We start from the raw sequence: 10795 nt of genomic DNA, 5'->3' as shown, positions 1-10795 counted from the left end.
TATTTCCCCCCATTGCTTCACATATTAGTAGTCTCCATTAATCCATTTAGTTTGGTGAATCTGCTCTAGAGCTGGATGCTGTTATAAGTTATAAGTGCCTGAAAAATCAGAGCCCTAATTTGTTCCTGTCTCCGTATTAAATTTAGTAATTCTTCTAGGAGTCAAACTGGTCCTGCTTTTAGGTTGGGTTTCAAGCTGTGGTATATAACCAAGTATTTTTTTTACTTTGGATGGTGATCCCCCCCCCCCCATCTTTTCTTTTCTCACTTCACCTTTCCTTGCAACTGTGATAGGATAAACCAGCTCAAGGTTCCAGTGCTGTTACTGCAGATCGTCCATTATTTTCTTGCTTGGAGAAGATACAGAAAACTTTAAATGGTAACAAGCTGTAAGAAACTTCATGGTCTATTGTCAAATGTTTTATTGACTTTGATTATGTGAAAGTGGTGGTAATTGGTTCTCCAATGAAAGGCAGTATCCAAAGGCCTATACTCAGTATTTTAGCACCCTTGTGCTAAACCCTACATGAACCCAGAGGTAGATGACTGAAGTTGGCTTAAAAATATAGTACATATTTAGTTATCCAAACTCTTATTTATCTGAATAATAATTCTTTTTTATATTGGGTTTGGAGAGGTGTTTTAGCCATAACATTCCAGGAAATATGCAAGAAGCAAAGTGTGTGGGGTTTTTTTTGTTTTGTTTTTGTTTTGTTTTCTTGTTTGTTTTGTCTGGCGTTTCTTTGTGATATCTTTTACTAACTAAACAAGCTATAGTTGGGAGAGGTGTCAAATGAGCTTTTGAGCAAAACGTGTCCTTGGTCACTTCTGTTTGTTTTTCTACTTTGGAACTGTTGGTGTTGTATAACAAACTGTTCTTTTTAAAGCTTTATTTAATAGAATACTGTATCTCTCTACCCCTAAGTTTGATGCAGTAATTTGTAACTGTTTCACTTAGTTACATTTGTTTGAATTTCTGACTGGCTTTGCAGCAGGTGCTTTCCAAAGTAGATACCGGATTCTCAACCCCAGATCCCAACATGGAACTATTTCCAGTAAAGCATTCTTTAAGCATGAACTTAGATTGGTTGCTAATTAATGGAAAACATTACAGCCTATGGCTTATTACTAATCATACTTTTTAGAGTACAAATACCTTGATACTGTTTTCCAGTTAAAAATTAAATAATATTTCTCCTTTTGCAGCTAAATCTCTGGCTGCTGTGATGAACCAACTGGAATTTTTATCCAAACAAAAGGGGTAAGTAAGTTTACGCAGTAGGTTTAAGTGACACTGAACTGCCTCAAATCCAGTGAGAATTACCATGTGGCTGACTTGTCAACATCTCATGAACTTTTTTTTCCTTTTATTTCATATACGTGAAACAAATGGAGGATGCATGACACACACTTAATTACCTGTACCATTCCTAGACCTGTTGCTTGGCTGGAGTTGGGGTCATGCAATTATCAGTGCTGCTGCCCAAGGCAAATAATGTTCAGCAAATGATAATGCAAATTGCCGAAGAGCAAGGCAAAAACATAATCCTTGCTTGGGTCATTATTAAATGCCAAGCAAAGGAACAGCTATTGTAGAGAAGTGAATTTGTCTTAGAATCTCCTTGCACCCCCAAATAAAATAACCTCATCTCTGTTCTTCACTCAAACAAATTCTTAAATATACAATTCCTTTTCCTTTTCCATAGGCTTAACTCCCACATTAGCCCTAATGGAACATCTTGCTATATAACTTCGGATATGTTCTATGTAGAAGTTCAGTTGGAGAAAGATGGAAAGGTGATAGATGTAAAGTTGGCTCACCCTGGAGAGGCCCCTGTGGTAAGGCTTTTTGTTTGTTTGTTCCTTTACAGAAGTTCAGAAGAGTGTCTTATATAGTTAGTTGTGGAAAAATGACAACTTGAATACTTCCACACTACTGAACAAAATTCCACAGTAGACTGACTGATTCCTGTGAGTTACCGATGTTATCAGCTTCATTCCTACAGGACTTAGCAATTTGTACTACTTAGAATCCTGTTTAGCAGTCTCATCTGAAGTGGCAGGGACTGAGCAGGTATGCAGACTGAGCTGCTCTCACAGATGATGTCTCTACCGAGTTTCTTTATATATTTAAGTTTCCTTAACATGCTGGACCAAGCCCTTGGAAGTCATCTATTAAAATCTTAGTAGCAAATACAAGGTATGACTTGTATGATTTCTGACTCGGGGTTTATACTGTCTCTGAATATAGCTATCCTCAGATTTTCTACCAGGTTGTCACCCTTTCTTAAAATGCAAGTTTTCAATTTGAATTGTTTGCAATACATGCCAGGTATCAGGACCTAATGCTATGTTGCCAATAAGATGAAACTTAATATATATTTCAAATGGAAGTATCTTTTCCTGTTACATTTCTCAGCCATCTACCCCATGATTGCACACATTCTTACTACTGCAGATTACCAGTGGAAACATTCCAGGAGCTTCTTATTAAAATACTGGAATAAGGTTACTGCAAAATAAAAGTGCTAAGTGTTGTTGTTCCTGCATGTAATTACAAGCGATTATTTCAGATCAAAGTTGAAACAGCTTTCGCGGTATAGTGAAGAGAAGCCTGCATTTTCGCTCTCAGCGTTATACATGTTCTGTGGAAAACTTCAGTGCTATTATTAAAATCTGAAAGAGTCCCAAATAAAAATTTGGAATCCTAGTGAAGAAAATCTGTCAGTTATTTTGAAATATCTAATTAAGGGAAGTTCATATTCAAAGAATTACAAAAAACAATAATTGCTAATAAAAAATTGGCAAAGACTCCATGGATTTTAGCAATAATATATAAAAATCAATTGTATCTTATTTAGTTATGTCATCCTTTGCACAGTTGCTCATTTCCTAGTATTCTTTTATTAAGTTTTTGGCAAAACAGCTAACTGTAAAATAGGATTTAGATTTCTTAGAGGAAATAATGCTGTTAAGTAATGGAGAATAATCTGTTGTCGCCAAAGGAGCTATTTCTAAATAGAGCTCATGCTTTACTATCTCCTTCTTTCTTGCTCTAGATTTGTGAAGATCTGTTGCAGCATCTAAGGTACAGAATTGCTTGGATTCTCTTGTTGATTAGAAAAGGATTATATAATAGTTCTGATGCTATCATTTTGAAACAATTAATGGAAGCCTTATTTAACATAGTGATTTTTGGGGAAAATGGTACACCTGTCTCCCTTTTTTTAAATAACCTGAAGACAGGAAGTTACATATCACTAAAATTTCTCTTTTCCCTGTTTTAATTCTGAGTCTAGAAAGTGAAAAGAAAAAATAGACCATTCAATAATTATTGCCTTGTAGATCATAGATTAAAGAGGAGTCATCTTAATTCCTCGTTACAGGGCTTTTTTGTTCTTGTACTGTCAAATCTGTAAATAAATAAAATAATAAATAAAAATATAAATGTAATTACGTGTGGCTTGGACCTTCTGACCTAAATTTTAAGCTCCGTACAATTACACCTGTTTACCTAAGCCAGTGATTCTCAACTAGGGTGCCCTCAATTTTTCAAGGGTGCCACACAGTGTTAGCACTGCTAGGTGTTCAAATATAATTCATAAGATAAACCTGGTTTTCAAATAGAAATTAATTATGCTAAAAACACTATGACTTATGGTGATCATTCTGAGTTCTTTGCAACAGAAAAATTGCTCTATGATGTTTTTGTAGTGAAAAAAAACAAGTAAAAACTAAGAGCTGACATTTTTTGGAGGGGTGCCTTAGGTCTAAAAAGGTTGAGAGCTACTCTAAGCAATAAGTACAGTCTAGAATGTTTAAATTCTGTGTACCAGTTGGACATATACTGATTGTGCATGCGTTTAGTTTTGTATAGGACTGTATAATTATGCCACAGTAAAAGAATGGAAACTACAAAGAAAAAACCCCAAACTGATACAAACTACAATTTTGACTAGTAACCAAACAGATTCTTAAAATACACGTGTCTTCCAAATATTATGCAAATATGCTGCATAGGATAGCTCTTGTTCTACATTCACACCTTGACTTTGTTTATGGTAGTGAAAGTAAGACACAGCACTGAAATCTTGAGAGAGAAACCAGGTACAAAGGAAATATGATCTCAGTAGTGATATTTCTAATGGACATAATGTAGATTAAAAGATTTTCTGTTAGATGTTTCTTGCCCTGTTCCAAAAGTAACCTCCATTATAAGGGATAAACTGAAGGATTGACTGGAGTTTAAAGTATACTTAAAGACTAAATTTGGTCAATAGCTATCTTTTCACTTACTAGATACCACCAAGTGTATTTTAGTAACTAATTTCCATAGTAGGGGAGAGATGGACAAAAAATGGGTAATTGGGTAAGAAATGGAAGACAGACAGGATACTTGTTGATATTCTGAGGCCTACATTACACATTTTAGAGTTTTGCTTTAATAAACTTTTCCACATTAAAAACAATTAAACTTTAAGCATCTTTAATTTCATAGGTGTGGATAGCTAATTTCAAAGTTTTTAATTTTACATTTTTAAATGTGATTAATTGCTTGGCTTTCGATTATGGCCTTAGTGATGTATAGTTACAGTGTGTAATAAACGTAGGGAGGTGTACAGGCAGTATTGCATTAGAAGATGCTATTTCCTATAATTAAACTAGTTTTATGGTATTTTATTGCTCAATGTCGGATGGTAATAGTAAAGTGTGGGGCTTTTCCTTGATACCTGAGGGTTTGATTTTTTGCTCTTATCTATCTGATTGCCAGATTTGTGTACTTCTGCATTATATTCCGCCTCTCACCTGCCAAGTCTTGATCGTATTTTATGTTATCAGTTGGGAGGTGTTACTGATGCAGTAGGACATCAGCAATATGACTAGATTGTTATCTGGGTTACCCCTCTCTTCTAGTACTGCGTCCAGTTCTGGGCGCCGCACTTCAAGAGGGATGTGGACAGCATCGAGAGGGTCCAGAGGAGGGCCACTCGCATGATCAGGGGACTGCAGGGCAGGCCCTATGAGGAGAGACTACGGGACCTGAACCTGTTCAGCCTCCACAAGAGAAGGCTGAGGGGGGATCTTGTGGCCTGTTACAAACTGGTCAGGGGGGATCAGAAGACATTGGGGGAGTCACTGTTCCATCGAGCACAGCCAGGAGTGACCAGGAACAATGGTCACAAGCTAGCAGAGGGTAGGTTTAGGTTAGACATCAGGAGGCGCTATTTCACGGTCAGGGCGGCTAGGGTCTGGAACCAACTTCCAAGGGAGGTGGTGCAGGCTCCTACCCTGGGGGTTTTTAAGAAGAGGTTAAATGACCACCTTGCTGGGGTCGTCTGACCCCAGTACTCTTTCTTGCCATGGCAGGGGGTCGGACTAGATGATCTTATCAGGTCCCTTCTGACCCTAGAAATTATGAAACACCCTTGGACAACACCCAAGATTTTTTAATCATCAATTGAATCCAGATCGTGTATGGTTGATCAATTCTTTGTTATTAAGTTTTTTTTTTTTTTTTTTCTTCTTACAGCCCCTATCCATTAACATCTATACATCTTGTGACACTTTCAAACTATTTTACATACTTTTTGTTTTTACCTTTAAAAAAAACCCAACAACACTTAGTTCCATTTATTGAACACCAGAATAACAGGTACACAGCAAGGCAAAGTCAACTTCAGAACTATTTATATTTTTCTTTTCTTGATTGGGGTACTGCTTTCAGTCTAGTCTTTCTTTCTTTTTGTTTCATGAAGAGATTTTTTTCTTAAGGAGTTCTTCCATACGCTCCTGTTTCTTGTGTGGGTGTGAGAACAGCCTTGGCTCTTTCTCTCCCCAACACACCCTGGAGCACAATCAGCCCCACTTAAATTCAAACAAACAAGAAAAACAGAACAGGATAAGAATGAACTTGACCTTTGTGAAAATTGATAAGCATCCGTGGCTCCTTTCTTCTCGTGGTTTCTGCTTTCATCACTCTACTCATTCGAGGGATTCAAGAGTCACTCTATTTCTTTGGGATTCCAGATTCTCTCCTCCGGACATGGCCTCTCTCTTAAGCAGAACCAGCTCCCGGGATTTCCCAATCTCTATCTTTCCCACGATTTCTTTTCCACTGAATCCTTGCTCCGTCATCTCTTTTCCCACACACCATGCCGCACCTCTCTGGGCCTATCTTTAAAGGAACAGCTACTCTGGCAATGGCGTTCTCTTGGCGCAATCTCTCGTTCTGTTCCCTGGACCTCATTTATAGCCAGTCCCTCTTCACAGAAAGAGATCCTATTTTTACATTTTTTATGGCGCCCTACAGTTGTGTGGTTCAAAACAATTATTGGTCGCATGTTAAACCTAACATACTCCTGTGTTATTTCCATGCTACAGATGGAGGGGTGGGGTGCAGAGGGGGAGACCCCTGAAGGGCAGAGAGATTAAGCTGATTGATTAAATTTCTGGATGGGGAGGGAAATTGGTCCAGTGTTGAAGGGAGAGTGTTTGCTTAGTCTTACTACTGATTAGGGATGTGCAAAGCAGGCCCTATTTGATTTGGATTCAGCCTGAATTGGGGACAGTGATTTGATTTGTTGATTCAGATCACTGTCCCTGATTTGATTCAGCTGAATCCAAATCTGAAGATTCGATGCTGATTTGGAGAATCAGCGGTTTGGACATAGACACAGCTTCAAAAACTTTTTCTACATACCTTGAGGTAGCAGGCATGGCTCATGATTGATTCAAAGCTGGGTCATGGGGAGCATCCCGCAGGATGTGTGTGTGGGGGGGCCCTTCATGTGCTTTTGCAGTGAACCTGGAAGTGGTCTGGAAGTACTTCTGGTCCACTTCTGGGTCTGCCTGGGAGTGCACTGGAGAGGCCCCCTGCACCTCCCTCGTTCGGCATGTGGCTGCAGGGGGACCCCAGCTGCCCCCCTCCCTGTCCCAGGAGGCACTAGTCACTGAGCTGGAGGGGTGTGTGGGGGGGCCCCCCATGTGTTCCCTGGCAGACCCAGAAGTGGACCGGAAGTGCTTCTGGTTCACTTCTGGGTCTGCTGCTGAGCGTGCTGGGATGTCCCCATGCTTCTGTGGGACAGTCCATGCACCCCAGCATCGCAGCACTCACAAGCTGCCTGCTACCCAGAGGTATGTAGAAAAAACATTTTAAAGCTGCCTCTATGTCCGAATCTCCAAATCTTTCCGAATTGATTCAGAGAGATTAAAGGGTCCCGATTCGATTCAGATTCAGCCACTGAATTGGGCCGAATCTCTGCTGAAACGAATTGGGGACCAAAGCTTTGCACAGCCCTACTACTGTTACACAATTTTTATGGTTACCTGGCAGTGAAAGGTGTAGGTAGCTAACTTGCATGTCAATAGTAGCATAGCCACAGACTCTCAGAGTTTAGCAGGGCTGCAAAGCCTGCCCAAAAACCTGCATAAATAGTACTTTAGTGGTTAGCTCACACTCAGTTCAGGGCTGCCACAGTGAGGTTGTTGTCAGGACCCTAGCTGGTTTGGAGCAACCTCTGAGTGGTCTATGAGAAATGCATAAACCTTCTGCAAGAATGTAGGACGTGCAGAGTAAGTTCTTTTATTCTCAATTTGTTTTTGCATTTTTAAAGTTTCCCTATTCATAGAAATATGTTTAAGATTTGTCTCTCACATTGCTGCTAGGAGATGTAACATTAATGAAAACCTTGATGTTTTGATAAGAGAGACTGTGTATGGGTTCATAGTCTCAAAGTGATACTATGACTCACTGTATTGAAACATTAAGAAACGCTGTTCCAAGCTGAAACATTACATTTCCAGCTGTCAAATACAAAAATGGTGCATGTGCATTGCTTTTAGTAATGTGTATTCCAGTGATATCTGCTTAAGCTGCATTGGTTGTGTAACTGCCAAAATTCATACTTCCTCTTTTTCTAAATAAATCTTCAAAACAGTGTTTGATATGCCAGATCTGATAATCGGGTCCATGGTGCTGTTCGAAATGTCCTCAACATGCTATAGAAAGCTGTATGATGTTTAAGTCATCTTCTTTTGTATTTTGGCTGCAGTAATTGTTCTTTATCTTTTAGAATGAAAGACTATGCTGCCTTTGGAAAGATTCTAGAAGACTTGTCAAATCTGTACCAAATTCCAGGAAATAGGTTGTATTTCCTTTAAATGTAACTAGCTTTTATTTGTGGTTGATCTATTTATTTAATCTGCATTCTTTTTCCCAGTGATATGAAAGCTAAGGCATATCTAGTCTTGCAATCCTTGGAAAAAGATCTCTGTTCCATGTCCCTTCTGTACAGGTAACTTTGAGACTGCATGGTGCATTTTTTTAAAAAGTATTTGACTCAGAAATTATTACATTGGTTTAACATAATTATACAAAGGATTGTGGATGGATGTGGAGGTTTCTCCCAATGGGAAGCTTGGTATCTTTGTCATGGTTTTAGTCAAATAAGAAAAGCCATATGGCCAGATCCTCAGTTGGTTTAATTTCCACTAACTTCGCAATAACTCAGTGGTTAGTGTAGTAGCATTGCAACTCTTCTGATCTGCAAGTTCTCACGTTGATATCCTTGCAGTCCAGGTGTACAACTTACCAGCAGCTGAACAGAAAGGTCTATGTCTATAGCAATCCACCCTATGTGGTCCCATTACACAATTAGATAGGAGAGGTTAAAAAAATTATTTCTTCAGGAGGTGTAGAAAACAAAATAAGGACTGTTTGTCTTCTATTTAATTGTCTTCAAACTGGCCAGTTGAAAGGACACCCATTAGACATGGACAGGATATACTAACATGGAGGAAAGATAGTTTCAAAATTTTCCTACAGAAGAAGCAAAATGTAGTTGTTGAGACCTTATATTCTATCCAAGTTCTGGTCTAGGCCTATATCTTTCTCTAAACAGTGAAACTAAAAGTGGGTAGGGGACAATTCATCAGTGGGTCTCCTTAAAGCCGTTGGCAGTTTTAGCCCATATATAAATAAAAAGCATACAAACAAACAAAGAAGGAGGGGTTGGAAGACTTTCAGATGATATGCCTATTAAACAGCCTCAGCAAGAAGAGCTCCACTGTAGTACAGGAACATATTGTTAACTTATTTTTGTGTGGTGTTCCCTTAATAAGAATACCATTTTTTATTTAAATTAAAATACTCTGTTCCTTGCTAGTTGCAATTGCTCAGGATATTCACAGACAGACTTAATTGTGAATTCATGAATGAGCTATTTGTTTAGCTGAGTAGATTTTATCCGGCTGCCTTTTAAAGTTTTTTGCAGCTCATTATTTTGCTTGCATCTGTAGAAGGGATGAAGTTGGAGAAAGGTGTGACAGTCATTTGAGTTCCAGTTTATCCAGGTCACTCAGTTATACTGCCTCCCTCCCATCTTGTCCTTGCACTGGTCATCCTAATACAGTCCTTATATCCTAGACTGTGAAAGAAGGTATATAAGCTCAGAACATGCCAAGTTTTAAATATGCAGCAAGTACAAATACTTATTTAAGTGGGGTCTATCACAAAATTTTAACTAGCAACCTAAGCAGTAAGAGCCATGCAAGTTCCCTCTTACAGACAGCAGGCAACATAATAACACTGTGCAAAGAGAAGAAAGAATGTTTGAGGCTTAAAATGACCTGAATACCATTGTTTCACTAAAACCACTGACTAGAGTGTGTTTTATAAAATTAGCACACAGGATGTCAACAGAGTTACTGAAGTACTTCATGGAAAAGTAGGACACCTTGTGCCAAGAACTGGAGGTAAACAACTTCTGTTAAAAAGAAAGTCTGTTCACAATCGAGATCCTTAATTACTGAGTACCATGCATATTTATTTGTTATAGTCATGTTTGATTGAACATCTGTATTCCCAGGCTCTGTACACACACCTCGCTGCCACCCCAGAAAAACTGTCTGGGCCTCAATGATTTGACTTCAACAGCCCGACTTTCACACCAGTCGAAAAGCAATACTGCCAGTGTTGAGGTCAGGTGGGAAATCACATTTTGGGAGTAACTGCAAGACACCCACCAGAATTGCTAAAAAGAATTTGATGCTAGTCTATAAAATGGAGGGTTACCAAATTGAAGGGTTATAGCACCTTTCAACTTAGGCTAGGCTATTGGCAGCAGCCCTAGGCTTTAACTCTCAGTGGGTTGTGTTTTTTGAAAGACCATGCATTCTGAAGAGTACTTCTGACATGTTTTCTTGCTATATTGAGCTGCTGCTCAGCTCCCTGGGAATAGCCCTGGATTGTGGATTACAGCTTTCCTTTCCCAGAAGAGATGAGTCACTTCAGGAAACTTAAAATTATTACTGAACTGCTAAGTTTGAACAGAAGGCTGTTGAAGTATGATGTATGTTTCAAGAGATTAACTTAAATAGCCCGATTCTAAACATTTCTTGATTCATCGGAGAGCTAAAAACCTCAAATATAGCAACTTGGAAAATGTACAAATTCAAGCAGAGGTGTCATGATAGTTTGTTTTTTAAAAGGAGTCCTTTGTTGCTTGGGGGAAGTAACATTTTTATAGTAACCAACTGTAATTTTTATTTCTACTTTAGGAACCCCTATGAACATTGAATTTTACATATCGCCCTATCAAGTTCTGGAAGAAGAACTAAACCCTGGTAAAATTTAAATAATTATTAATTTTTTTGTCTGTTTAAATGTATTCCACTTTCCCCCGCCTGCTCCCCACCACTGACTAAATTCTAGTTTTTACAAGTATTTGAGAAGAATCAGTTGTAGTTAATAAGAGCTTTACTCTCAAAATGAAGTAATTTTTTTTTCATTTTTTTTT

General features: G+C 38.6%; 1 protein-coding gene across 1 annotated transcript in view; it reads left to right on the top strand.

Annotated features, from left to right (window-relative positions):
- The window catches only part of LOC109291649 (mediator of RNA polymerase II transcription subunit 1-like), a 24813-nt gene that overhangs the window by 6110 nt on the left and 7908 nt on the right, over positions 1–10795 (top strand). Inside the window, exons 2-9 of the mRNA XM_019508720.1 lie at positions 294–378; positions 1206–1260; positions 1706–1838; positions 3059–3087; positions 8072–8143; positions 8219–8293; positions 9682–9752; positions 10557–10622. Of these exons, the coding sequence (XP_019364265.1) occupies positions 294–378; positions 1206–1260; positions 1706–1838; positions 3059–3087; positions 8072–8143; positions 8219–8293; positions 9682–9752; positions 10557–10622 (586 nt within the window). The remainder of the gene's footprint in view (positions 1–293; positions 379–1205; positions 1261–1705; positions 1839–3058; positions 3088–8071; positions 8144–8218; positions 8294–9681; positions 9753–10556; positions 10623–10795) is intronic.

Source organism: Gavialis gangeticus, unplaced genomic scaffold, assembly GCF_001723915.1.
Source record: "Gavialis gangeticus isolate Ggan-Ray unplaced genomic scaffold, GavGan_comp1, whole genome shotgun sequence".
Lineage (NCBI taxonomy): Eukaryota > Metazoa > Chordata > Crocodylia > Gavialidae > Gavialis > Gavialis gangeticus.
The sequence above is the reverse complement of the archived record's forward strand: the minus strand, read 5'-3'. Positions and strand labels throughout refer to the sequence as shown.